This window comes from Diospyros lotus, chromosome 1 (assembly GCF_014633365.1).
Source record: "Diospyros lotus cultivar Yz01 chromosome 1, ASM1463336v1, whole genome shotgun sequence".
NCBI lineage: Eukaryota > Viridiplantae > Streptophyta > Magnoliopsida > Ericales > Ebenaceae > Diospyros > Diospyros lotus.
Genome location: NC_068338.1, coordinates 42815750 through 42837340, shown reverse-complemented (window position 1 = coordinate 42837340; position 21591 = coordinate 42815750). Strand labels below are relative to the sequence as shown.

The following is a 21591-nucleotide window of genomic DNA, read 5'->3' as shown; positions in this document are numbered from 1 at the left end:
TATTAAATTTCTGTAATTTAAGAATATAGTTAGAGTTCTTCAACTTAATTTTTTTTAAACATTTTAGTAAGACGTGTTTAAATTGACAAATAAATTGTCTAAGAAAAAAATATTAATAACAAAACATTAAAAAAGTGTGTCATGTGTTGTTTCGTTGATTTTTATTTTGTGCTTGAAAAAAATATTAAAATTTGTCTTTTTAAAAAATCTAAATACAACTATAATAAGCAACTAAATAGTTATAATATTCTGGGGCTTGGAAGGTTACAAAATTTAAATAAAATATAAAATTATCAAAAAATCTATTAAATAAAGAGTTAATAACTTATTTTTTTTTTTATTCTAAATGCATCTTTCATGAATTTTGTCCCACGTCATTTTATCAAAATTTTTTATATTTAAAAAATTATTAAAATCTATCTTTAAAAAACAAACTAAATATAACTATAATCAACAAAATAAGACAATCACCAATGAAAGACAACAAAAATAAACAAAATTTATTAAAAATCCTATCACAAAATCTATTAAATCCAAATAATAAAATTATAACAAAAACTAAAATTTTAGTATGGAAAAATTCTCACAGGCACTAAAGTCTCATTTAATTTTAGAAAATATTTTTTAAATTTAAATTCTAATAGTATAACTAAAAATATTTAACATTTTATATGTCAAAAAGTTATAATATTTATTTTTAAAAAATTTGGAAATATCAATTTTTTTTTTCCATTTCATTGTGTAAGTTGAAAAATTATAAAATTAATTTTTTATTTTAAATGACATATTCAATTATTTAATAAACATAAATAATAAAAAATATTTTCTATGACTAAATAGGCCGTAATATATTAGAATTTTTTGTATAAAAAATTCCTCTTATACATTTTAATTTGTTAGAATAAATTTAATGGAAATAAAAGGATATTTTAGAAAACATTAATTGTAAAAGAATTGAAAAAGAGATTGATAAATATATAGCCTTTTTTTTAACCCTTTACACTTCGAGCGGGAAAGAGGAAACGCCCCAACCGAATAAAAGAAGTCACACTTGGTTCTTTATTCACACTTTCATCATTTAAGAGAATTAGGGTTTTCGTCGTAGCGGTAGCCATGTCGAACGTCACAGTTTGTGCGCGATTCAGGCCCCTGAGCTCCAAAGAGAGAAGAGATCATGGCGATGGCACCTGCATCCGAAGCTTAGATAGCGAAACTTTCACATTCAAGGTGCGTCTCTATATAAATGTCTTTGTTTGCTCGGAGCAATGTATATATATATATATATATATATATGATCGTGATTTGTGTATTTATTGCCTTAATGGAGTGTATAATGTGGATCAAGAAGAGCATTCGAGGTTATCTCTCTCTCTCTCAGACACACATGCTCAAGCGTATCTTCGCGCGTGCTGATGGCTGATACATTTGTTGATTGTATTGGAGAAGTGTAGGATGAGAAGCAAGAAGAGTTCACGTTTAGCTTCGACAGAGTGTTCTACGAGGGATCCGAACAAGTTGATGTGTATGAATTCCTGGCGCTGCCAATTGTTCGAGGTATTTCAAGAACGCACTTGGATTTTTACTTTTTTACGTTTGCCGAATTACATTTTCAAACAGTGTACGTTGTTTGAATCACGAGTCGTTTTGGATTTGTTTGATAAGCCAGATGCTTTCAATGCAGTAAATGGGACAATCATTACGTATGGACAGGTAATTGTCATGTAATAGAGAGATGTTTTTGTGTTGGCCTTAATTTTGATACTATTTTCCGTTACAAGTAAGATATATATATATATATATATATTACAAGTAAGATATATATATATATTACAAGTAAGATATATATATATATATATGCTATATATCAAATCTCTATGCTTATAATGCAATGTAAACTGAGGAATTCTGTTATGGAAATGCTGGTTTTTGTTGATTTGAAGTTAATGTGCTAGAATGCCTTCTTAATGTTTATTTACACCATCCGTAATTAAGATCCCATGGAAACTGGAAAGAACTGGTGTTTATTGTGTCAAATGAAGATAAACATCCTTGATTTTAGCTGGAGAATAAAAAGTACGGAAATTATCATAATGACTGATGATTCCACAATGTGGAATAAAACTTTTGATATTGAAATCTCGAAACTGTTCTTCTGATCAATCTGGAAATAGGCCCTTCCCCCATTGGAACAGAATAAAAAGCTCAGGACAGTGTTTCCTCCACCAAAATGGCTTAATATTTCAAGTTCAACATGAAGCTTTCTTCAGTGTTCTACTACAATTGACTAGTAAATTATAATTGATTCAACCTAAAGCCATCTCCACTGTCGTGGCAAGGCACCATTGATATTATGTCAGAAATATGGGGTCATTGGACGAGATGAAAGTGAGCAATAGTAAGATAATGAATCATGGGCCCACATCAAGTTGGATTGTAGTAATTGATTTTGAATATGCAGTCAACAAGTAAGAATCACATAGTTACTTTATTGCGTCCTTCTGGATTCTGATGGAATTTGAGATGCAAGATCTTAATACTTTATTTCCACCTGATAAACTTCTTGTGGATTTTTTTACAGACAGGAGCTGGGAAAACCTATACCATGGAGGTGATCTGTTGATTGATTGTTAGTGTATTTCAGGCTGATTGTCATAGCTTAAATATTGGGCCAACAGTATTTTTTTTTGTTCAGGGTCCAAGTATAATAGATTTTAATGAGCAGAAGAAAGGATTCCTGCCAAGAATAGTGGATGAACTATTCAAATGCACCAAAATTTCTGAGGGCATAGCCAAACACACGATCAAATTGTCAATGGTAGCTTGACACTTCTTTTTTATTTTGCACACAGGTACATCTTACTAACTTAGCATTCAGTAATCTTTTTTGCCTTTTTCTTGTTACCTCACAGGTAGAAATATACATGGAGAGAGTAAGGTTTGTATCTTCCAAAGTGGTACTTTATCTTTTCTATTCTCTCTTGCATATGTACTCTGAGTTATCATATGATTGTTATCATTTCTTCCAGGGACCTTTTTGATTTGTCAAAGGACAACGTACTGATCAAGGAGCATAAAGTCCAAGGGATCTTGCTGTCTGGTATAACAGAGGTGTGATCTTTATTTTCTCTTCTATCTTTTCCATCTATAGATCTTAATGCTTAATCATAATCATAACAATTTAAATCTTAAGGCACTTAAAGTGCCACTGAATAACTCTTTTCTTGTAAGCCATTTTCCTCAGCATATAATGTTTGTCAGGCCTAACCAAGTATTGAGGCTTTTCTGTCAGGTTGTTCCTAACCCCAAAAACAGATAGTTGCAAAAATTAGTATAAATAAAAGAATCTATTCATCTTCTAGCTATCATCCAAAACTGATTTATGACTGGATTAGTTGGACATTCCAATTTCCAAGAGTAGTGCAACTTGAAACAAATCCATTCTTGCTTCAAGCCATTGCTCAAATGTATCTGCTCGTCATAAAGCAGTGGCTGCAGTTCAAATCATGGCAATCTAAGAAATTTAGCCTGAGCTGAATACAACAGATAGAACATGATTTTGTGATAACATATGTTATAGCAATTTTATTAATATTTTACGAGCTTTCTCACTTCCAAAAGCTAATTTTGCCCTCTTCAGATCTCTTTATTAGACTCTGCAGAGGCATCCCAAAGTTTATCGGTAAGATGATATTAACTAATAGGTTTTCTCAGTTTTATTGCACATGGTTCAGATGCTCATGTTCTTAAAATGCAGAGAGGGATTGCTAACAGAGCAGTTGGAGAAACCCGCATCCTCCATTTCTTTTTTTCCAATTATATACACTGGTTATAGAATGAAATGATTGGCTTCCAGTTTTTGAATATGACTGATGATCTTTAACATAAATAGAAATGAACATGGCCAGCAGTAGAAGTCATTGTGTTTACATATTCACAGTGCAGCAGGAGTTAGCAACAGATAAGAGGTACCTTTTATTTTTTGATAAGTAGATAAGGGGTATTACTTATTTTCCTAGAAAAGCAAAAGCATTTTTTTCATCCTGATTTACCATGAACAAGCCGTGTAAGCTTGAACAGGGTAAAAATTGGAAAAGTGGTTCTTGTGGACTTGGCGGGATCTGAGAAATTAGAGAAAACTGGGGCTGAAGGAAGAGTTTTTGAAGAAGCCAAAGCCATCAACAAGTCACTTTCAGCTCTTGGAAATGTGATCAATGCATTAACCTGTGGTTCACCAAGCAAAGCAAATCATATTCCATATCGTGATTCTAAGCTCACTCGGATTTTACAAGATGCTCTTGTCAGTTTCCTTAAGCCTTGTTCCATGTCATCTTAAATGTGCATTCAAGAATCACAGTTCCTTTCTTACAGGGAGGCAACTCACGAACTGCATTATTGTGTTGTTGTTCACCAAGCCCTTCAAATGCGTCAGAAACCTTGTCCACCCTTCGCTTTGGTGCAAGGTATGTCAAACCAAGGTTGCTATGAAGCATAATTTTCCAGTTCTGTTGCAAGATCAAAGTGAAAGAGTTTGAACCTGTTTTATGCATTTCCTTTAATTACACGGGGTATCTCCAGAACTGCTTGTGAACTCCTTCAAATTAATTGGTGCAAAAACAGACATACAGTGCCTTTCCCTATAATTTTCTAATCTGGTCCTTCTAAAGCTAAGGTCTTCTTTAACAGTTTGTTCTCAAATTGATTAAGAAAAAAATAAATTCCATCTCCATAAACATCCAATCATTTAAAGCTTTGTTTTATGGGAACTTGCACTGTTTGTGTTTGTTTTTGTTCGTTCAACATTATCAATAACTTATAATTTAAATGGGGAATTGTTTGAATTGACATATGAGGAAATTTATCAACTGCTAACTTGTTGAGTGTGCGTTCTTTAATGAACCACAATTTTTGTACATGCTGTTTCAACAAAATTTTCCCATAGCAAGCATGAATAGAATGGCTAATCTGTTCACCTTTTGGGCAGGGCAAAGCACATAAAGGCATTGCCACGTGTTAACTGCAAGGAAGAAAAATGCACCAAGAAATATGAAGCTCCAACTCTGGCTAAAGTTGAGTCTTCTGAGAGAATTCTAGACAAGGTTAGATAATTTTTTTGAACTTTTTTTGTGGACTTTCTACTGTAGTATCTAAGCAAACTTTACTTGAATGCATACAGTTGGCAGAGAACTTAGATGCTGAAGATGTGGAGTTGCTTGAACAGTTGTTTGTATCGGAAGGTATTATCATTGATCTTAGTTCAGCTGAAGACTGGCAGCCAGCTTATGAGGATGTTACATTGCGGACAATCTCCTCATTGCAACAAGCTGTAGAAGAGCTTCTTGCAACTGTTGAAGAGGTAAGAGGGAAAAAAGGTAAAAAAATAAATACTCTGGGAGCAAATTTATAGTTCGAGTCATATGCATTGGGAAGACTTAGTACATAACATATGCTTGCCATTGGAAGGCTGAGGCTTTTGCATTCTGGATCTGAAAAGAATAGTATGATTATATCTAATATGGTACAATTGAAATTTCAAACCAAAATATGGTGCTTTTAGCATCAAAATATATCAAGTATGGTCGTATATGCAACTATTGAAGTGCTCAGAATTACAGATTCGAGCACATAGAATAGGAGCTTTTATGAGCTATTTCATTCTTATTGCAACCTATGATCATCACTTACTCAGTGCTACGCCCTCTGTTTTTTTGATGATTTAACTTTGAAAATAGGGCACAACTCCCAATTTGCTTTCTTTTTATCCATTTTAAAGTTTCCAGTTTGAAGATCTGAACTTCAAAATCACATATCTAATTTTATCCACTAAAGTTTCTGGTTCATGCTTCTGCAGCTTAAGAAAGATAACAAAACTCTCAAGGACAGATTGGAAGCTGCTGAAAGATCTGATGAAATTAACAAAGAGTTGAGGGAGAGGATGAGCTTTCTGCACATGATATTAGACATCCCTTACTCCGTCCCCTGGGTTGGATCATTCTTTCACAGTAACAAGGCAAAATAAAAGCTGCATTATCAGGCTCAGGAGTCCAAGATAAGAATTTCCTCTAAATTCCATTCTTTTTACTGCAATTGTATGGAAATTGTTCCTCTGCTAGATCTGCTTCCATAGATCAAAGAGTAAAAAACAGGTAGTGAAAACCGACTAAATGAGCTAGATGTTCTGTAAAGTGTAACACTTTTTTTTGTTGGATTTGAAAACTGTTTCTGATATTTAGGTGCTAATGGTTTCAGATTGTTTTTCATCTGGTCATTTATTTGGTTCTGCACTTTGGTTAGTTAACGAGGACTACTCTCTCTGGCTGGATTAATTGATGATGACATGCATAATTTCCTTCCTAAAAATGAGGACTTATGATGTTACGGGCAAGTGAATTCATATTTGAATCAAAATTCAAGCAAAAGGCAGACACTTTGAGCTTACTAAATTCAGCAATTGTCCAATATTCATCACAAAGACTCGAAAAGGGTGACAATTGGGTACATGATAAAGACATTGGGTGAAAGGATCTAAGCAGCATTATTGAGTCCGTGAATCCACTTCTTGTCACTTGCTTAAGAAGCTTTGGCCCTAGATTTGCCAGCAATTATCCACTAGTTTCCTGTTATATTGATCCCGTGATAATTGAATGTCCCGATATCATAACTCCTATATCCCTATAAGGGAAGATAATTTGATGAAGAATAAGGTATTTTTAATGATTAATTATAAAAAAGAGGGATCTCTGCAGAACATAAGAATGATTAGTTTAATGGAAATGCTATTTATACATAGAATTTGCACACTCCATTGTATTTAATGAAATTAGTAACGTTGCTTTACAAAAATGAATACTTTTGTAAAGTATTTATGTTTTATAAAAAAATATAATCTTTATCATAACGTACCATTTCATGTACAATAATTAAATTTAATGCAATATGAACAGTTTTTATTCAATAAATAACGCTAGAAACATAAATTCATTGTTATTTTCGTTTCTTTTCTCAAATTTCCTCAATCATACAACTTTATTGGACATTTCTTAGAAATGGAGGGGCTTTTTGGGTATTCCATATTTGGAGTAACTTCACCTCCTCTCCCAAATATTCCAAGGAAGCCTGGGTTTTGCCATTCGTGTAAGCAAAATTCAGTAGTTGCTTTCAAAATAGACTTCAGATTGGGACATCTTGCTTTTTGGTAAGCTCAAATTTCCTTAGTTGCTCCCATAAATGTTATTTTTCCACTGAAGTAGTTCCTGTCTTCTTACAAACTCTTTCAATAATGGCACCATGAAATTGTTTGTTGATTGGTGATAATCAATCTGTTCACTGAAGACGAAGTGTCGTAATTATACGTGGAAACAAACATGAATTTGATGATGCTTGGTTGCTTTTCAACCTAATAAATTGATATAATATTTAAGCAAGTCTTGATTGACTGCGACATGTAAGATGGAGGCAGGGATATATTGGTAATTTGGATCGCTTAAATTGTTAGGGTTTTCCAAATATAAAGCAAAACTTTCACTTCACACAAGACCCACCAGACCAGACACCTATATATTTTGCTGAACTGTTACTCTTCACATTCAACAACTTGTAGCCAACACAGTAGCCATGGTTCTCAAGATCTCTATCCTTCAGATCATCACCTTGTCCGTCTTGCCTCTCACCACTCCCATTGACTTCAAGTACCCAGCAGTTTTCAACTTTGGTGATTCCAATTCAGACACTGGTGGCCTGGTTGCTGGGACTGGTGATCGCCTGGATCCTCCCAATGGGCAGATTTATTTCCAGAAGCCATCTGGCAGGTTCTGTGATGGGCGCCTCATTATAGATTTCCTAAGTAAACTTCTGGCCTTTGGCTGAAAATCTCTGTTCCATTGCAGAATAAGCTTCTTCTGCATTATCAACTTGACTGCCCCTGTTTCAACTGCTAGTTTTCTGTTGGTGCAGTGGATGCAATGGACCTGCCGTTTCTGAATCCATATTTAGATTCAATTGGGGCGCCAAGTTTCAAGAGAGGATGCAATTTTGCAGCTGCAGGATCTTCTATACTCCCAGCAGCTGCATCAGCTGTAAGCCCATTTTCATTTGGGATTCAGGTGGCTCAGTTCTTGAGATTCAAGGCCCGGGTGCTTGAACTCTTGTCTAAAAGTAGGTTTAGTATGACGCTGTTGTGCTATTCCTTTCGTTAGTTTCTGTATATTGATGGTATTTATCACAAATTTGCATACTTAAGGGTCACTACACTTTCCCACGGTCCTATTAAGGCAGTGCCGGTTTGGAACACCCACTTTTATTTGAGTAAATGCCAGAAGTAGCACATTTTTTTGAAGTTTATTCTGAAAATACCACCCTTCGAAAACAATTCCTAAAATACCACATTCCAGCACTCGGAGTTTTAGGGCCTTGAAAAGTTCCTGGGTACAATCGCTGTTAGGACCCGCGACTCGTGTGTGGAATACTGGCAATTATTTTCAAAAGGATGGTATTTTGAGAATAATTTTTTAAAAAGTGGTATTTTTGGAAATTACGCCCTTTATTTGTGTTACGACTTTTTTCTCTCCTTTTTTCCAGTGACCACATACAATTTTGTTGCTTTTATGTGTTTATGATACTTAATTAAACGGTCTAGAGCAGCGTTAAATGTCGGAAATGCTAACAGATCATCTATTGTTTGTTTTTGAAATCGGCGCAGGCAAGAAACTTGACAAGTTCCTGCCTGCAGAAGACTATTTTGGGAAAGGGCTTTACATGTTTGACATTGGCCAGAATGATCTTGCCGGTGCCTTCTATTCCAGATCATTGGATCAAATCCTTGCTTCAATTCCGACAATTTTAGCTGAATTTGAAGCTGGAATTAAGGTCACTCATTTCCTGCCTTCCAAGACTAGCACTTTCTAATTTTCATGGAACCATGTGGTGGTTGAGATCTTCAGGCACTTTTCTGACATTTTACCCCGCTATTTTCTTTTGCTTTTTCCCCAGAAATTGTATGATCAAGGGGCGAGAAATTTATGGATTCACAATACAGGTCCCCTGGGTTGCTTGGCTCAGAATGTTGCCAAATTTGGAACCGATGCATCTAAGCTTGATGAGCTTGGATGTGTCAGCTCGCATAACCAAGCTGCAGGACTGCTCAACCTGCAGCTCCATGCACTAACTAGAAAGTTGCAAGGCCAATACCCAGATGCAAATGTGACCTATGTTGATATATACACCATCAAATCTAACCTCATCGCAAACTATTCTCGTTATGGTGAGTATAATTATAGTACAAAAACATTACTTCATTCCGATTAGATTTTGTTTTAGGTTTGAGTATTCTTGACTTTATTCCGATTAGATTTTGTTTCTTTCTTCTCTGATTTAGAATTGATTATCGGAGGTAAGGTTATGTATTGGGTGGATTAGACAATTAGACCCAGAATCAAAATGAAGTAAAAAAAAACAAAAAAAAACTATAGAATCAAATCAATTCAATCATACTAGCTAAGACCGGTACCTCTACTGTCTACACATAAAAAAACTGGAGGCATTCTTAATCAATTTGATTTTGCAGGATTTGAGCAGCCCATAATGGCGTGCTGCGGCTATGGAGGTCCACCTCTGAACTACGACGTCCGGGTGGGCTGCGGCCAAACGAAAGTGTTGAACGGGACGTCGGTGACGGCCAAAGGATGCAACGACAGTACTGAATACGTGAACTGGGACGGAATCCATTACTCGGAGGCTGCAAACCAGTATGTTGCCTCGCAAATTCTCACCGGAAAATACTCCGATCCGCCCTTCTCCGACAAGATGCCTTTCCTTCTCAATCTCAAGTTCTGAAAAGCGTCAAGTAAAATGTTCTGCTTTCATTCTTTATGCAACAGTTCTGTGACTGTATGTGTACTGTTGTAAATCAATTGAGTCCAGGACAGGACCCAGCATGGAGAGGAACTCCTTGTCTCGGTGTGTGTTGATCCATCATAATCAAAATTAAATTAGGATTTTATAATTTAACATGTTATTGACTGAGTTGATTAGCTAGTTGGGTGGGTTATCCTAATTATTAGTAGAATTTTTATCTTTTAATATTTGGTATAATTAATCATATAGTTGAGTTTAGTTTATTTGGCTTCATAATAAGAAAGAAATTGCTGCAAGTAATGAATTATTGTCTGCATATATTATTATTATTATTATTATTATTATTATTATGCTAATTAAAAGCTGTACTCACTTTTTATTTCCACGTAAATGTGCAATGAATAAGTTGTAGGGTTTAGGCTATAAACTAAGAAATTTATCATCTTTAATGATTTGAGGATTCTGCAACCTGGAAAAGTCCGTACGAGACCACGACGATTCTCCATTGAAAACGACGTCTGGCTGGAAGGTGTAGCGTTATTAATTGCTTTATTGCTATGGGCAAAGTTTCAATTGGCATTGCGTGGAAGAAGAGACACCTGATTTTTGACTTGAAATAGAAAATGTCGAATCAAATGATAAGCCATTTCGAAGATGATAAGTTTCATTTCATCCAACTACTATTCTTCCTTCCGTCTGGAATCACCTAACCGTCAATCCGCAGGTCTTGCGATAATTATAATAATTATTGGCTTCATCGCCGTCTTGTCCCACTGATGAAACCGTTTCCTCCTCATCAGTTTGACTCTGAGCCCATCTCTCTAGAGTCTATACCCAATTGTGAATGCCAAAAGCAAGAGAAAGCAGGCACCCAAAATGGCCGTCTCTTGGGCTCGGTCATTTCTCCTGTCACTACCCGTTTCATCCTCGCTTAGCAGCTCCGTCATCGCAATCACTGTGTTCATGACGCTCCTCTGTGCTTGCATTGTGATCGGTCACCTCGTCGAGGAGAACCGCTGGGCTAATGAATCAATCACTGCGCTTCTTCTGGTTTGGGCCACCAACTGTTTGATAATTTGCTTTTCTTTTCTTTTTTTTATGATATGGTTTTCAGTTCGTTTGATCTCTTTATTTTTTATTTTAATATTCTATTTCTTTTGATTTGGAGTCAGGGTTTGGCTTCTGGGGCAGTGGTGTTGTTGGTCAGTAAAGGCCGCAGCTCCAGCATACTGGTCTTCAGCGAGGAACTCTTCTTCATTTACTTGCTGCCCCCAATCATTTTCAATGCTGGGTATGATCTCTTCCCCCCTCTCTCTATCTACGTATACATTTACACGGATGTTTATTTATGCACCATGTATTCTGATCTGGGATTCTGGCTATTATCCAAATTAGTGGTTTGGAAATTCTTTCTGAAAGAATATTGGTGGAATTTGGTGGCTGTTATGGATCCTGGTTTTGCTGGTGCATAACCTGCTCCTGTTGAAGCTGGTGAAAATGGATTTTTTTTTTTTTTAATGGGTCTGAGATGTTGCCACTTTTTTCTTGCTATTTATTATATGTTTTTGTTGGCAAAGTTGTGATTTTAACCTTTGGGAATCCACTGAATCCATGTTTGGTTCTAGTTTCCAGGTCAAGAAAAAACACTTCTTCCAGAATTTCTCAATAATATTAATGTTTGGAATATGTGGCACAATAATATCATTCTGTCTCATATCAGGAGGTAAGTTCTGCAATTACTAGTGACTTTGATTTTCTCTTACTTTCTCTACCTTTGTCTAGCAATTCCATTCCCATATCACAAGAATCTACGAGCAGCTTTTACATTTCTGTTCTTGAATATCAAATTGAGTATATTCTAATTCTCCTTTTTTTCCTTTTTGCTTACAAATTCTAATTCATGTCTTTAGTTTTGAAAGTTTGATGCCTTCTTTGTGTGATTGACTATGTTATGATATTCCAGTACTTGGGTTTTGGAAGGTAATTTACCAAATTGATTTTGGCATGGCATGTTTATTAAACAGAATTTTCAGGTCTGCCTCTCAATCCCATATGAAATGGAAAAACTAGGAGTGAAAAAGTAAGGGAAGAGAAAATGTAACTGAGAAATCAGTTGGGCACATATGTGAAATGCTTGTGCTGCTATGGGAGTATGAGATCATACCAAAGAACACTGAACGGATAAATAAGTGAAGTACAGGGGTGGAATACGAAGAGCAATCAAACATAGATGGTCTTGCAGAAAACTGGATAGTTTTGTTTGTACCAGGATCAAATTTTTGGCAAAGTGAAGGAACAATTATTATGTAGGGACAGAATTAATTAAAAGTTCTCATCAAAGGCATTATTGAACTAATAATTGATGTAAAACTACTGATAGGCTAATCTGGCACTCCTTAAACGAACATTAATGAAACTTCTGACTTTGAGCTGCAATTTAAGTCTTTGAACTAGAATACCAATAACTCTTCTGCTTTGACTTTATCCTGGCTGTGAAGTATGACATTTTGGTATTATGTCCCATTCAGGAGAAGTTCAGAGTTCCCGGGCACTGCATTTCTTTTTTTTTTGGGGGGGGGGAGGCAAGTCTGGGCGCTGTGACTTGTCAAAATAATGTGCTATTTGGGCTGTATTAATACATTACTGGATTGTGCTTTTTTGTCCTGTTAACATTCCATGTTCAGTTGCATGCATGAATTTAACGATAAAAGGGGAAAAATTTGGAATTTAGAGCTATCACAAACTGATGGTACTGGATTAAATTTAAAAGTCCATGAAATACTGCTACTTCAAGTTTCAGTGCTTATTATACTGAAGAAAGCAAGATTTAGTGATGATGCCATTCGTGACTGTTTATCAGTGCATGAAAATATATGTAAAATACAACATTTCTAGTACACTTCTTTTCTGTAATCTGTACAAATTTGCCTTTAGGGAGAACTTATGTTGTTGTCATGCTTGAAGCATTAATAAAATGATATATTTGTTTTTTCATGACAGAAATGAGTTCGTTCAACAGAAGAAACAGGAATTCCATATTTAGCAAAAAAAAAAGAAACAGGATTTCCATATTGTTGATGGGAGATTATTGCGTAGACAAATAGAAGAAGGGGCTATTGATCTGTTTTTAACTGCTATTTGATTGCTTTATTATCTTTATAAAACCATGCGCATATACTTTTTTCCTGATTTTTTATCTCAAAGATTAACAAAGTTTTACATCTTTGTCTTTGTATGAGAACTTTGTAGGGGCATTTCTGTTATTCAAAAGGATTGGTATCACATCCTTGGGAACTCAAGATTACTTAGGTGATTTGTGCTTGGTGTTGAATTGAATTTTGGTACTGATGTCCATTCCTTCCTGTATAAAGATAATCTGAGTATTTTTTCTGTGTGTAGCTATTGGTGCCATACTGTCAGCTACAGATTCAGTTTGTACATTGCAGGTATATTCTGAAAGTAGTCCGCAGGCGGCAAGTGATTTATACTGGATACTTGACAAATGCCATTAATCATGATTTACTTTCTGATGTGCAAGGTCCTCAGTCAAGACGACACACCCTTCCTGTACAGTGTAGTCTTTGGGGAAGGAGTAGTGAATGATGCTACCTCTATTGTGCTTTTCAATGCAGTCCAGTCACTTGACTTAAGCGACATTGATGCCTTGACAGCCTTAAAGTTGTTGGGAACTTTCCTGTATCTCTTCTTGACTAGTACTGTTCTTGGAGTAGCTGTAAGTTACGTCCTTTTTTACTTTTTTTTTCATGATTGAATGTTCAGCATCAAATGCTGAGATCTATAATGCATATTTATTTTAATATTTAGGGTTTAATCTAGTTTCTTCTGCAGCCTGAACTAGTGTGTATGTATGATACCATCACTAAAAGTAAAATGTTTTCCCCCTTTTATGGATTCTATTTGGTTCGCAGTCTATTTTCCAAATACCAGTAGTTTGTTAACTTAGTTAATGATTTTGTCTTTCTCCTCCTGGATGACTAAGACACTGAACCTTAGCCACAAATTTCCTGTTACCAAACCGCATAGTAGTAAATCAAATATACAAATAACATAGATAATTTCCTATTACATGGTTTTTGTTTCTGACTTTTGAGTTTTGGTATTAAGTGATTCTTAACCTCTTAAAACAAGTCAAAATTTTATGTTTATGTTTACATTTACGTTTTATTTCTCTAAGATGTGAAGATGTGGCCATGGATAGAGATGATTGGAGAGTTAAAGAGTTAACGTAGTCGACCCACCTGTAGGATTAAGGTGTGTGATGTTTTCTTGGAAGATGTGAAGAATTATATGACTCATACAGGTCAATAACATGTTCTGTTAGAGAAGACACTTCATTTTAATCATAACTGTTATAAGATGCTTTCAAGGAATCTACTTGCAGGTTTAGCCTCACATTTTCTTCAAAATCTATGACATAATGAATTTTGAAATATGTTGTTACCAAGAGTTCACCATTATTTAACCTGTGTAATGTGGTCTTTCAGGCAGGGCTTTTAAGTGCTTATGGCATAAAGACACTCTACTTTGCAAGGTAAAATAATCAGGCCCTTAAGTTTCTCTTCTTATCATTTGATGTTGACATTGGATCCTAAGCTCTTCATTTTTAGCATATTAGATAGTTTCTAAAGCAGATAAGCAGCCTAATTTCTGTTCCAAACACATTTGGATTGAAATTCTTGTCATATGGTGTGGTTGAATTCACAAGCTTTCTTCCTAATTTCCTGAGAATTGACATAACCTGGCCCCCCATAGGCTCAGAATCCCCCCCCGCCCCCCCACTCCTCAACCCCTCCAATGACTAGATTTGGTTCAATTCACAGTAACAATTACTTATAAAATAAGTTTTTCTTCCTAAGTCTATTCCAATTGCAAAACTCGTAGTTAAGTCAAAACTTCAATGCCCAATATGAAGCTAAGTAAAGGAGATAGAACTTCCAGTAGGACCAACGATGAGATTTGATTTCTGTCAAGATCTGATACCTGGTATGAAGCTAATGAAACATCACTTTTAACTTATCATAGGCCTCTTGTCCTTGTTCGTCTTTTGGTTCCCCTCTTTTATAGAGGGGGTGTGTTTTCCATTGTTTGCTTTGTTTTGTTTGTGTTGGTTGTGCCTTGTTTGTTGAGTCAGGGTTTTTAGGTGGTTTCACGGGGTATGCCCTTGCATTGGTTTGTAGCCTTTGTGCTTTTTTCTGTTAATACAATTTTACTTACAGAAAGAAAAAAAATAAGGTGTAGCTTGAATAAAGAAAAAGAATAAAATTCTAAATGTCTTGATCCATAAAGGGCATCATTGGAGTTGTAATAGATGTGGAGAAATTTATTTTCTTTCATTTTCACAGCAACGTTAATCTTAAAGCTAAAGTCAACACAGAATTGAAACAAAGTTCCCAGTTCCCAACAGCGAAGGAAGAAAAAGGGGGGGGGGGGGGAGAAAGGGGTATGTGCATAAAAACCTAAACTCACTTCTTAAGAAAAAAGGGTAAACATAAAGTAAGACTACTGGGAAATGTTTCACATGGTAAAAACTGAGAAATTCAGTATATGAGATTTCTAAATGTCAAAGATCATGACAACATCATCACAAGCCTTAATCCCACTGGGTGGGTTAGGAAAATGCAAATATCATGATAACAATACTAAATCCACTAAATCCCAAAATTAGCTTGTTTAATTGGGGTTTGCATGTCGAACAAGGATTTTCATTGAACCTTCACAGTCATGATCTCACGGAATCTGATTTTGTATATGTTCCAATCTTATGTGAACATTATTGGGTTTTTCCTCCACAGACATTCCACAGATCGTGAAGTTGCAATCATGATGCTTCTTGCCTATTTGTCCTACGTGTTGGCTGAGGTACTCTAGCATTTCAAGTGGAATTTTTTGGATAGTACACATCTTTTAAATTGCAATCTTTACTATCTGAAGAAAAATCTAATTTCCTGCAGCTGCTATCTCTTAGTGGGATTTTGACAGTTTTCTTTTGTGGCATTGTCATGTCACACTACACATGGCATAATGTTACTGAAAGCTCACGGGTAACAACCAAGTAAGGATAATGTTAAGAGATGTTATACTTTCTACATGATTCATTGTGTATGCGAATAACAGTGTCAGAGTCTAAGTAAACATGGGTAATCCAGCATGAATCATTACACATTACTTGGTCCTTAACACGTGCATGCAATGCATCTCAACAAAGTGAATTATTTATCAACAGAACAGTGATACCATTTTCCCAAAATGAATGGAAATAACAAGAGCATATGAAAAGAATACGCAACCATATTGTGGTTCCATGGTTATGTTAATCAAAAAGCCAGCTCTACCACATACATGGACTGTCTTTTGGCCAAGACATGATAGTTTGGTGTATATATATGGTCATTGGAAATAGTTTGGTATATAGTCATTTGGAAACATAACAGTATAAGAGCAATCTATTAAATATTTGTGGAAGGTAAAATATTGAACTTGATAATATTACATAATTACATTGAAGTGGGATACAAATGTACATGCATTTAAGATTCAAATAAAAAAGTGGAAGGATTTGTTAAAAGAGTACAAATTTGATCAGGAAACAGGGTGATTGTCACACAGATTTGGTCCAAAACTAATCAATAGCAAATACCCATAAGTCGACCTGAAGAACCTCGTTAAGGTTTCTTCACTTACAATCTTAGAAATGAATTAAATGTCAATGAATCATCACATGCATGATCTCCAAAAAAAGCATGACACCAGCAAATTCTCCTTGATAAAATCAAGCTTCTGGTTTGTTTTCTTTTTCTTTGGGATTCAATTTTAGTTTGCAATTTTTTCTTCATTTTAGTAAGGCATCTGATTCTTTTGTTTCATTTGTTAATCTGGCACACTAGTGTCTACCAGCTTTACTATATTGATCTGGCTCAATACTAGAGATGGAAGATATTTTATCCCTTTAATGAATCAGAAAGAATGATAAAGATGTTCTACTAAAATACATGAAGCTTGAGTTCTGACAGAAAGTTCTTTTTAACATTTTTTTTTTCTTGTTTGGACACTATCAGGCATGGATTTGCAACAATCTCGTTCATTGCAGAAACATTTATATTCTTGTATGTGGGTATGGATGCATTAGACATTGACAAATGGAAGCAAAGCAATGCAAGGTAATTTCACTAGTGTTTTCATCCAAGCCCAGTGAAAGTAATTCTTCACTGAACATAAATGATGAAATGCAACTAGCTAAATCAAGAACAAATTATGATGCTTTAATGCTACTGATGATTGTAATAAAAATATAGTTACTGGCAGCCAAAGCTGTTAGTCTCCATCTGAGAACATGGGATGGAGGCATGACCAATTCATTGTATGTGAGTTACAAGAATATCATCTTCAAATAATTATGTATCTTATTCAGCAGTCTTGTTGAATAAAGAATAAAGTTGTAGAAGGTTTTTGAGGAAAATTAATACAAAATGTGATTGCCACCTGAAACATGTCATTTGTCATGACATGTCTAGGAGTAAAGTCACCGACTCATTTTCCTTGCAGTAATTTGAAGTACCATCAACACGCATGCAATAGTGTTTTGAAGTTGGAATGTAGTTTACTATGATACTAACAAATTCTTACTGATGTGGTAGATTGATAAAAGAAGAAATAGAAGTCACTGATAACCTGGCATTTCCGATTAACCTTTCATTTCCTTTGCTAAACAGAAATGGGAATCTTGCATTCCTTATCAAGTGTGCTATTGACCTATATATTGTATGAGATTTTAGATGGTAATTGGTGAATCTATGAACTTTCTTGATTAACTAAAGAAGATGATTTTGATAAATGCCTAATTTGCTTTTTCTGTTTGGGTGGAAGTGTGAGACCTCTCTATTACACACCGCATCTCTACACACTAAGTTAAATTGAGCCTGCCACATAACAGTGGTTACAATTTAAGTTATTCTGCCATAAGCTGGAACAGAAGTGGATTTATTTTTCAGAAGTTTGTGATATTTCTTTAAAAATGGATGAAGATAAATGAACAGTAATGCTACTTGAAGTTAATGTTTTGACACTCACAAAATTTATAAGTACTTCTTCAAAAAAATTAATAACACTCTTCATAAAATTGTCAACACCTTTTCAAAAATTATACATTTTTCACACAGCAAAAATGTTTATAATTTTTAAAAGTGTTAATAATTTTTGAAAAATAGTTGATAATTTTCTGAAGTAGTGTTATTAATCCCTTGAGGAAGTATTTATAGTTTTGTGTGTCAAAACACCGTGTCCAAATAGCATTTCCCCTAAAAAAAATACCATGCTGTTTGGCTTCTATATAAAATAGTTCACACAAAACCTCTACCTCATCTAACTTGATTCCCATTCTTTGATTCAGTGCAGGAACTGTAATTTCCGTTAGCTCTACTTTCCTTGCACTAGTCCTGGTTGGGAGGGCAGCATTTGTTTACCCGCTTGCTAATCTTTACAGTTGGATTCAAAGGAGAGAGAGTGATAAAATTGCTTTTAAGAAACAGGTGAAATTTTTTGTCACCTCAGCACATTTTGCTAGCATTTTAATGCTTATTGTCTTTACTAACTATTTTAAAATGTTAGTTTATCATGTGGTGGGCAGGACTAATGAGAGGCGCAGTTACTATAGCATTATCTTACAATCAGGTTAAAATATTTTTTTTATTGTTATATTACCTTATTAAAACATCTGGCCTTTGACTAATCTTTATCCTCGCCATCTGGCTTTTGGCTAAATTGGTGTAAAATCTATTTTTCCAGTTCTCATCGTCCGAAGGGTCATCCTCCCACGTGCATTCACTCATGATCGCAAGTACCATTATCATTGTTCTTTTTAGCACAGTGGTAAGGTTAACTGGTATATTTACAGTTTTGACTACTCTCAGAAGTTCCACCAGAAATAATAAGCCACCCAACTGACCCTGAATTTTCAATGCCCTGTTCTGTATGGTAATTGAACAATATGTTTAATTTTTTATAAACTTGGTGATAAACTTTAAACATACAAGATATAACGGCTTTACAAAGGATATAGCAATGGAAGAAGATTGAAGGATATCTAAAATTCTTGTAGCCGGCCCCACCTAGCGCTAGTGCTATGGTTGTTGTATAGGTGTAGTTCTCTAACTATTGAATGTTAATGTAGGTTATTTTCTGAAACAGGTTTTTGGTTCAGTAACAAAGCCTCTAATTGCAGCAGTGCTGTTAAAGCATCCACAGCCAGCGGTTTCAGATTCTAGCCTAGAAGATTTGAGGCTTTTGTTCCTAGAAAATGGACCGCCAAGTGGTAGTGGTAGTGGTAGCAATCAACCAACTCGTAAGACTAGTCTGAGGCTGCTAATATCGAACCCCAGTTCTACAGTTCACTACTTCTGGAGGAAATTTGATGACCGATTTATGAGACCAGTTTTCGGTGGAAGGGGCTTCGTTCCATTTGTTCCCGGTTCTCCAAGTAGTGTAGCAGATGGACCTACTTGAGTCTGGAGGCCAATCGCATGTTCTATTAATCTTCTCCCCGAGAAAAAAAGTAGAATTACAAGGATGCTATTGATGGAGTTGTAATCTAGGAGTCAATCATAAGAGTTAAGAGTTGTGAGTTGGTTGCGTTTCTTATAAATGTCGAACATATTTTTATTAATAATTTTTTTTTTAATATTTAATAATATGTTCATTTTAATGTTTTTTTATCTAGATGAAATCCAAAGAGTGTGACAATGTCAATCGAGTTATAATGAAATTATATTAATGAGATCAAATAACTGATATTTCATTCTTAAACTATTTCCAGTCATATGACTATAAAGTGGGGCCTTTATAGTATCGTCAAGACTAGTACACACTATATATGCTCGTAAGGAGAGTAAATCTCATTGACTACTTATGTGGTGACACTAATACAAGTGTATAAGTGCTCATTAGTGAATGGGTTCATTGAATGACCTAATCTGAGAACATCCAAATGATAACTCTTACTAAATGTCAATTGAGAATTCTTTGTGACAATAAGTGCTAGTAATCTCTTTTCATGAGGTACTACGATTATCTTGTATAAGGAGCGTCATGTTTTAATATCATTGTTTGAGGTCCAGTAAGATAGGTCTCTAATAGGGTGGTTATTGAATATGATCCGAATTATACGAAGATAGATGAGTACGCAATATAGAATCTATCAACTTTAGTAGGAATCATAAAAAATATATGTCTTATGTGAATAATGAAGTCACAACTCAAGAAGTCATTCGTCAATGCGGATAGTTGAGAATTAATAAGAGTTATTAATTCAACCATAGGAGTTGTAGACTTAGCACTCGTATACATAGTGTTGGTTATTAGAAGTTTGATATTTTATCATACTTCTATACTATACATATGTATTATGACAGATGAATTGAATAGCACTAGGACTTGTTGCAGAAAAGTTCATCTAAAGTGCCGTTTGCATTTCATTATGATATGAGGGTCATAACATATTGCTATACATCAATCTTAGTTCAAGGTTAAAATGATAATTTTGTCATGAAATGATATCAATTACGAATCATAATCAAAGAGTTTGATTGAGTGTAGGATTCTATAAATTGTCTTTTGTCATCTTCATAGTGAATCTCCAATATCATATACAAATAAAGAAAAGTTTTATGAAAAAATTCAATAGGATCAAAAAATATTTTGGGCTCAGACGAATTTGTGAGTTTTTAGGACGAGTTAGCACTCCCAAACAAATTTACGGGATGTCAATAAGGAGCAAGAAAATCGAGAGAGAAATGGCATCGGGTCGTGTCGGGCGTGGCTTGAGGCCTTCTCGCGCGTGACCCAGTGGGTGCCTGACATGGCCCGTACAGGGCCCGCGCATGGCCCATGGGCGCGCACGCCTAGTACGTTTAGGACGTGCTGGACTTCACTCACAATTTGGCAAAGTAGAGTAAGTTGATTTTAGAGTGGGTCATAGATGGTGCAGTGAGTGCTGCTACCATGCCAATTAACTAAATAATAAAAAAATATTATATTTTGGGATGCTTTTCTTATGTGATTTTCCATATTCGTATTATTAATTAAGTTAAGGAATATAAATTTTAGGTTGGATTTTGGCCTTTCTGTAAGGCAATAATCGAACTTACAATCTACTAAAATGATATTGAAATATTACTTTTATACTAAATTATGTATGTTAATTCATATGGTTGTAACTATTGTTTGTCCATGGAGAGGGTATGAGTATTCTATTTACTTGCAGAAAGCTACACCGTTGTGACTAGGAATCTGTGCAGCACTTTCATGTTTCTTGTTATGTTATTTGATTAATAGTAATTAAATAAATTATTTTTATAGTAATAACTTTTTATTTATTTATTTTAGTTGTGGAAGGGAGAGAAATTTGGAGGTTGAATTATAAAAGAGAAAGAGGGGTAGAAGTAATGAAGGTTATTATCCTCTTTCATTATTTGCTTCACAAGGATTTTTATTATTTTTTTCAAGTTAAAATTATCTTAGTTGAGACTTTCATTTCATTTTATTTTATTTTTTTGGGTTTATCTCATTTTATTTTTAATAAGCATCATCACAACAGTATTACCCTTAATTATTTTATTTTATATGACCGCCCATTAATAAAATAGATATAAACTTCGTAAGAGCCTTTTAATTTTTATTTATATTGTTGCATCTTATTTTTTTTAGGATAAATTTTACTCAAATCTTATT

At 34.8% G+C, this 21591-nt stretch overlaps 3 protein-coding genes across 11 annotated transcripts; all 3 read left to right on the top strand.

Annotated features, from left to right (window-relative positions):
- The first annotated feature begins 1055 nt into the window (after positions 1-1055).
- LOC127787322 (kinesin-like protein KIN-1) lies at positions 1056-6260 on the top strand. 9 transcript variants are annotated; one of them, XM_052315343.1, is made up of 16 exons: positions 1082-1227; positions 1328-1358; positions 1452-1554; positions 1663-1710; positions 2579-2608; positions 2693-2815; positions 2910-2935; positions 3027-3108; positions 3638-3679; positions 3755-3788; positions 3890-3965; positions 4078-4297; positions 4369-4460; positions 4982-5096; positions 5174-5353; positions 5849-6258. In XM_052315343.1, exons 3-16 carry the CDS (start codon positions 1453-1455, stop codon positions 6014-6016), a joined length of 1338 nt encoding a protein of 445 aa, XP_052171303.1. In that variant the 5' UTR covers positions 1082-1227; positions 1328-1358; position 1452; the 3' UTR covers positions 6017-6258. The 9 variants fall into 9 exon arrangements, with proteins under 9 accessions (XP_052171311.1, XP_052171276.1, XP_052171269.1 ...); XM_052315351.1 differs by lacking the exon at positions 1328-1358 and having other exon boundaries at positions 1056-1227; positions 1447-1554; positions 5174-5369; positions 5849-5997; XM_052315316.1 differs by lacking the exon at positions 1328-1358 and having other exon boundaries at positions 1061-1227; positions 1682-1710.
- Positions 6261-7463: 1203 nt separating this feature from the next.
- LOC127787368 (GDSL esterase/lipase At1g54790) lies at positions 7464-10180 on the top strand. The gene is made up of 5 exons (XM_052315378.1): positions 7464-7840; positions 7951-8151; positions 8696-8862; positions 8986-9256; positions 9560-10180. The coding sequence occupies exons 1-5, from the start codon at positions 7612-7614 to the stop codon at positions 9826-9828; spliced, it is 1137 nt and encodes a 378-aa protein (XP_052171338.1). The 5' UTR covers positions 7464-7611; the 3' UTR covers positions 9829-10180.
- A 363-nt stretch (positions 10181-10543) lies between these two features.
- On the top strand, positions 10544-19588 carry LOC127787314 (sodium/hydrogen exchanger 1-like). Its single transcript, XM_052315292.1, has 14 exons — positions 10544-10899; positions 11022-11140; positions 11475-11572; positions 13099-13158; positions 13249-13295; positions 13388-13582; positions 14355-14401; positions 15663-15729; positions 15822-15922; positions 16926-17027; positions 18257-18395; positions 18475-18537; positions 18652-18735; positions 19054-19588. Exons 1-14 carry the CDS (start codon positions 10726-10728, stop codon positions 19366-19368), a joined length of 1611 nt encoding a protein of 536 aa, XP_052171252.1. The 5' UTR covers positions 10544-10725; the 3' UTR covers positions 19369-19588.
- Positions 19589-21591: the final 2003 nt, after the last annotated feature.

Coding starts and splice junctions, on each gene's coding strand:
- LOC127787322 (XM_052315301.1), top strand. CDS start 1,114: ATGTCGAACGTCACAGTTTGTGCGCGATTCAGGCCCCTGAGCTCCAAA. Junction 2,936..3,026: donor ATATACATGGAGAGAGTAAG/GTTTGTATCTTC, acceptor CATTTCTTCCAG/GGACCTTTTTGATTTGTCAA. Junction 3,966..4,077: donor GAGTTAGCAACAGATAAGAG/GTACCTTTTATT, acceptor AAGCTTGAACAG/GGTAAAAATTGGAAAAGTGG.
- LOC127787368 (XM_052315378.1), top strand. CDS start 7,612: ATGGTTCTCAAGATCTCTATCCTTCAGATCATCACCTTGTCCGTCTTG. Junction 7,841..7,950: donor CCTCATTATAGATTTCCTAA/GTAAACTTCTGG, acceptor CTGTTGGTGCAG/TGGATGCAATGGACCTGCCG. Junction 8,152..8,695: donor GCTTGAACTCTTGTCTAAAA/GTAGGTTTAGTA, acceptor AAATCGGCGCAG/GCAAGAAACTTGACAAGTTC.
- LOC127787314 (XM_052315292.1), top strand. CDS start 10,726: ATGGCCGTCTCTTGGGCTCGGTCATTTCTCCTGTCACTACCCGTTTCA. Junction 11,573..13,098: donor ATTCTGTCTCATATCAGGAG/GTAAGTTCTGCA, acceptor AGAACTTTGTAG/GGGCATTTCTGTTATTCAAA. Junction 14,402..15,662: donor AAGACACTCTACTTTGCAAG/GTAAAATAATCA, acceptor TTTCCTCCACAG/ACATTCCACAGATCGTGAAG.